Source organism: Phoca vitulina, unplaced genomic scaffold (genome assembly GCF_004348235.1).
Source record: "Phoca vitulina isolate PV1807 unplaced genomic scaffold, GSC_HSeal_1.0 scaffold20, whole genome shotgun sequence".
In the NCBI taxonomy this organism is placed as follows: domain Eukaryota; kingdom Metazoa; phylum Chordata; class Mammalia; order Carnivora; family Phocidae; genus Phoca; species Phoca vitulina.
The window spans coordinates 32,966,622-32,973,040 of NW_022589723.1; the positions used below are offsets into that span (position 1 = coordinate 32,966,622).

The 6,419-nt window shown below is 37.9% G+C and overlaps 1 protein-coding gene across 5 annotated transcripts in view; it reads left to right on the top strand.

Annotated features, from left to right (window-relative positions):
- Positions 1-6,419, top strand: part of IQCH (IQ motif containing H) — a 206,262-nt gene that overhangs the window by 132,717 nt on the left and 67,126 nt on the right. For 4 of the 5 annotated variants that reach the window (XM_032417798.1, XM_032417799.1, XM_032417800.1 and 1 more), the window contains one exon: positions 184-375. The exons of the other annotated variant lie outside the window; for it this stretch is intronic. In XM_032417798.1, coding sequence (XP_032273689.1) covers positions 184-375 — 192 coding nt within the window. The remainder of the gene's footprint in view (positions 1-183; positions 376-6,419) is intronic. 5 annotated transcript variants of the gene reach the window in all.

Here is a 6,419-nt window from a genome sequence, read left to right on the forward strand (position 1 = left end):
TATATATATATATATATATATATATATATATCACTTAAAACTTCTAATCTGTCCTAATAATTAGAAGATAACCAAACGAACAGACCATTTGAATATACCTAAGAAGTACAAGTAAGTTAATACAATAAGAAGGAATCTAGAAAACGAGCCATATTAAATGTTGCTGTGTCTTGGGCCCCACAGATGCTAGAACAGCTGGGTCAGCTGGTCATAGATCACCTGGAAATCCAACGCTGGCTCTTTAAAATGGACTATGAGTTTGGAGGAAACGGGACTGCATTTTGTGACATTCCTTCCCACCTACAGTGCTACAAGTGGTTCCTACAGGAGAGGGGCAGATACGGCCACGAGAACTGGAGGAAGAAATGGGCACAAGTGAGTTCAGTGTTGACATAAGCCCACGGTGTCTGTGCGCAGTTAGCAGATGATGAAAAAGGCTCAGCTGGGCAGTGAAAGCACTTTCTTCTAGACTCAGCTGCATCACCTGTCAGCAGTGAGATCTTAGGCCAGTCATTTTGACTTTCTTGGGCCTCAATCCTCATATACAAAGTGAATGGGCTTGATCAAGTTACTTTAATATTATTTCTAATATATTTTAAAAATTTTCTTAAATTTGAGTAGAGTTGACGCACAAAGTTACATTGGTTTCAGGTGTACAAACAGTGATTCGACAACTCTATGCATTAGACGGTACTCACCACAAGCGTAGCCACCATCTGTCACCATACAGCACTATGACAATACCATTGACTACATTCCCTATGCTGTCACTTTCATCCCCATGACTTATTCATTCCAGTTATATTCATAACTGGAAGCCTGTATGATTAGGTTATTTTAAATGTCCCTTCTTTGGGCCCTAAAAGTCTTCAGTCACATCTTCAAGTTGATTATGATAATTAGGAAGTAATTTTTTTTACCATATTCAAATAGCATTACAAATCTCATCTTTTGGTCTAAGTGAGTCTCGATCATGTGCTTCTAACAACTGTTGTTATTAAGCTGGCTGTGTTTTATTATGAGAGACAAATTCTAGTAGTGAATGGTTGTCACCTGGAAGCTAATGTATAAAAGCATTCTGTCAGCAGTCATATGTTTTTGAAGACAGTTCAAGGAAATTTATGTAACCGCTGGTCCCTATGAGATGTTGAGAAAATAATACATCTCAGCCAGAAAATCTCCCAGCAAAAGCTAAATAATAGGAAAGAAGCCTTAACACATGAGTGGTTGTATATAGGTTTTTCCACGTATACTGGTGGAAGGATGAATTGTACAACTTCTTAGTCTGTTCTAAACTTGCTTAATAATTAAAGTAATTTTAATGGCTTCATATATCAGTTAAACCCACCATTCTTAAAGCTGCCTCACTTTTCATCCAGAGGCCTAGACCTCCCTGGCTTCTCTGAATGTCAAATGTCTATTTTGGCTGACGTACTAATGAAAGCATAACTGATAGGAAAATGTGGGTGCAAATTCCCTTAACTGATTCCTTCCCTGCCAACATACATAGCGGTGGGCTGGGCAGTAAGTTGCATCTGCATTGAGCATCCCACTACAACAGTATATGAATCAAGACACGAGTGATGGAAAGGGAGGGGCGCACAAGAGAGAACCACATTATTCTTGTGGAAATGAAATGACGAATAAATCTAGGGAACAGTCAGAAGAGAGAGTTCCCTTTGATAAATGTTACTGTTCTCCCCATGATCTATTCCGGGCTTTTCTTCCCCCTCGATCAGTGAATGGACTAAACGCACTACCTGTCATGGCCAGATTTTTACATATTATTTAAAGGATACCAAAGTGAATTACTCTTCTAGAAAAAAAAATAAAACAATGAAAATGTATTTAATTTTGAGGCCCATAGAGATATCTCTTGTGTTCTCGTTAAACTGGATTTTATTTCATATTGTATATTTATTTCAATTTTCTTTTTAAAGCAAAACAGCTGAGATTAAACCATGAAAATAAGACTTTTTTATTTAAAAAAAATCAAAATGTTCGTGTGTGAGGTATTTTTCACAATATTTCAAGCTAATCATTTTTAAATAATTCCCTGGTACTAGACTATGATAAACTTAAAATGTTTGACTTTTAAGTTTAAAAAATGGTTAGAATAATAACATGTGGCTGAATTGCACTTAAAACCTGACTACACGTTATTTAATTTCAATTACTTTCAACTACACCGTTTAAAATTGTCACCAAATACATTTGGCGTTAGTGTTAATATTATTAAATGTGAAACTCTTGAATAATTAATTATCTACATCATTTTTTTAACTTAACAAGGAAAAAATAATTATTCAGAAATCTTTTTAATACCGTGAGGGACTGTGCTTAGCCAGGATGTAGTTAGAAGCCAAAAATAAAAACGAAAAGTAAAGCGGTTCCGAAGAGCTTTTTTTTTTTTTTTGTAGGAGACTATTGACATTCTTTTGCCTTCAAAGTGAAATTGTATTCAGAATAGAAGTGAACTGCCATCTCCACTGAGTGCAGCTATTGAGAATTTAGGATTGGAATTATCCTTTGTTCCAGAAGACCATGGTAATGGTGCACATTTAGACATCAAAGCATTACTTTATGAGCACAGGCATGTTTTAATGTCCTATTACAGTTTGTAGACCTGTTTCTTTTGATAATGAAGATGTTGTGTCATCAAGCCTAGCCTGGCACATACAAAACATATGCTGGCAGGTTATTAAAAATTTCAGCTTCTTGATGAAAGACTATCCTGCAGGCTAAGAGTCCAGAGAAAGACTCCATTCTGGGAGAATTATTAGAAATGAGAATATGACTGTAAGCACTAAATTATGTTAATACTTACAAATAGCATCATTTGCATAGCACTTTATGACACGATACCATGATTTTTCTCATTGGTATGTTGTAGGCAACAGATTAAAAACAGTGCTGTTTATGGGAGTTTGAACTGTTTTGAGATTCTCTTGCATCTTATGCAGATATTGGTTTTAGATGTAGGCATGATTCAGTGTAGACTCAAGGATCTAATACAAAGATCATCTTTTTTTTTCTACTTATCTAATTTAGAGCCAGAGTTATTTGACTGTTTGCAATTGAGACTCGAAACGAAGTTGTGGAGTCAACAAATGCTGGAAAAGCTGTAGTCACATTTAAAAAAAAAAAAATCAGTATAGACATGTAAGTGATCTTAGGAAAAGCGTAATGTTACATGATGGCCACAGGGGTAAAAGAGCACAATTCTCATTTTGTTTTCATGGTGGATTGGTACCAACCTTTCTCTCTTCATCCTGTCAACTGACAAAACCTACTTCCCCCAACAGGTCCCCATAAACTTCATTTACTTAACTACTGAATGCTTGTTAAGGTTTAATGAATCCACACACTTGCCGTTGCACACACTCCAAACACCCCACTCCCCAGTGGGGGCTATTTCTTTTTTTTTAGTAGGAATAAAGGCTTAAACAAAGGGCACGCTTGTAGGGGAAAAGCCTTCCTGGCCACTCTCACCCAAGACAGTGTAGGGAGACCCAGGTAGACATTTGCTGCGGTACCCATCCTTCTTGTGGTTCTTTTTCTTTCTTTCCTTTTTTAAAGGGTACATCTTCCCTCCCTCACTCCTGGGAGACTGGCCTGGTGGCAGAGATGCTACTGGCAATGCTGCTTTGCAAGAAAAGGTCTTTCCAGAACAGTTTCTCCATGTAAAGAGCTAAGCCAGTTTAATTTTGGATTTCTCTGTGCAGCCCTTCTTTTGGCCTCTGTTTCCCTGGATGGACAGTATAGGATGCCAAGGGCTTACTTAGGAGAGAAGGGAGGAAAAGGAAATTGAACTGCCTCTTGAATGCTACTACAAAATATTGCTATTTTAGCCCATCCAAGAGCAGTTTTTTTTTTTAATTTTATTTATTTATTTGAGAGAGAGAGAGAGACCACAAGCAGGGAAGAGGGGCAGAGGGAGAGGGAGAAGCAGACTCCCTGCTGAGCAGGGAGCCCGATGTGGGACTCGATCCCAGGACCCTGGAATCGTGACCTGAGCCAAAGGCAGACGCTTAACGACTGAGCCACCCAGTCACCCCCCAAGAGCAGTTTTATGTTTACTTGTACTTTTGTGTACTTTGTTAGACGTCTGAAATTAATTTGGGGATCACCAAGGAAAACAATCTATTTTTAAAAATATTAAAAATACAGGGGCACCTGGCTGGCTCAGTAGGTAGAACATGCAACTCTTGATCTCAGGGTCATGAGTTCAAGCCCCACATTGGGGGTGGAGGCTACTTAAAATAAAAATTAAAATTAAAAATATGAATTCAAGGCATCCACGCCAAGAAAAAGTAGAATAAACCATAGTAGTTGTTTTGCTTCCTTGTAGAACGAAATCAGCAAACAAAATTACAGAGGAGAACCATCACCTACCTAGTCAGTGCCTTAGAACTCCATGTCTCTATTGTGAAGACCTCCATCCCTTGAGATGCCCTTGCCTCTGGGTCACAGGAGCTTCTGTAGGATGGCTGAGCTTGGTGCTTATGTGGAATTCAGCAGGTATATTAGGTGACTCCAAAGAACCATTACCCTGTAACCACATAATTTTTTAGAAAAGCTAAATGATAATATAATAAGATTAAGGAAATATTTAAACAAATAAGTACATAATCACTTTTCCCAAACTTAATTGTTTCATTTTTGTGTATTAATTTTCCAGTGTGCTACATTTATTTCTTATAGCTACAATAATAGCATATATGCTATTTAAACATCAGATCCTAAATATCCTCCACGTTTACAGGTAGTTGTCACAATCAATGGCTATATAATATTCCCTTGTATTGATTTACTCTAACATATTAAACCATTCAACTAATTTGAAAATTTATATTCTTTCCCACTTTTTGGGGGCGGGGGGAAGAGTGAGGACAAAAAGATTTGTTTTTATTTTTGGTTTTTGTATACATCTCTTTTTACTTCTGCTGAATTATTTCCTGCAGAGAAAGACTCGGGAGTAGAATGTTTTATGGCTCTTGTTACATGCTGCCCCATTACTTTCTAAGAAGGTAGTACCAATTTCCAAGGCTGCTAGCAGAGAATGAGCATACAAGTTTTGCCACCATCTTACCAGCACTGGATATGATGAACTGTTTGTACTTTTATTTTAGATGTCAAAATGTATCTTCTAATTGCTATTACTTGGTTACTAGCAAGGGATCCTTTTTTCACGTCCTTATTTATTATTTGTCTTTTATATCAAAAACACAGCATCTTGGTATTAAGAGAAAATCTAGGTTTCCTAGCTGAAGGAAAAATCTAGGGTGATCATTTTCCCTAGTCATTAAATTCCATATGAATGATTATTTGTTTTTTATATTTGTTTATTTTTATATATTAAAATCTTGACTTCTTAGATTATCTTTACGTATTTAGTAACTGTCAGAATACTGGCCTATACATGAGATGAGGCATTTTCTCAGATATATGAATATACACTGTTATAGTCTTGACGTTTCCCTGCATTTCTCAATAATAATAACAATAATAATTAGCATTGTAGAACAGCTGGGCGGTGCCAAGCCTTTCAGCCCTTTACAGGAACTGTTTCATTCAATCTCATAAAAACCCTGAGGTTTCTACTCATTTACCTCCACACCACGTTGATAAGTATTGTTATTCTGTTTACAGACGGAGAAACCAATGCTTTAGGTAGTTAAGTGACATGCCCAAGTTCATGTAGCTTATAAATGATGGTGCCTAACCTGGAATCCACATCCATTCCCCTGGCCCAGTGTTCTTGCCACATTGAGGTGAGGCCATTTAGAAAAGACCCCTTGTTTGAAAATCCCACAGCAGTGTTTTCCCCCAGGTCTCTGCCATTGTGACCCGCTGCCCCGAGGGACAGGTTTTCTGCCTTCTACAGAGATGGGGGAAATACAAACATTCCCAAACACAGTAGCCTTTGTACTGGAATTTCCCCCAAAGGCAGCAGGGTGGAGAGGTAGGAGGGCACACCAGAGAGCTACAGAGGAGCTGAAGCCCTCCTGGGGAAGTCCCTAGGATCCAGTTTTTTGCAAAGCAACCGTCTCACATACCCATATATGTTGTTGGGCGATGAGAGTGAGTTTTAGATATCACCCTTTGATCGTTCACAGGGGTGTCCAACTTTCAATGCCTTCCTCAACTTAATACAGTAGCGTGATCATTTCAGTAAGCCTGTAAATAAATTCCCACAAAGCTCAGAGTAGCCAAACTTCAGGATCAAATGTAGCAATAAAAATATGGTGGGCATTTCAAACTTGTTTTTTGGATATGCAACCACATATTTTGTTTGTGTTTTTTTAGTCTCCTGTTCCAGGTTGGCGTGGTAAACTCCCTCTTAAGCTGAATGAGTGTTGGAATAGACTAGTCTGAATAATTGAACGTTCAGGAAAACCAGGAGGTGGTCTGGCTCC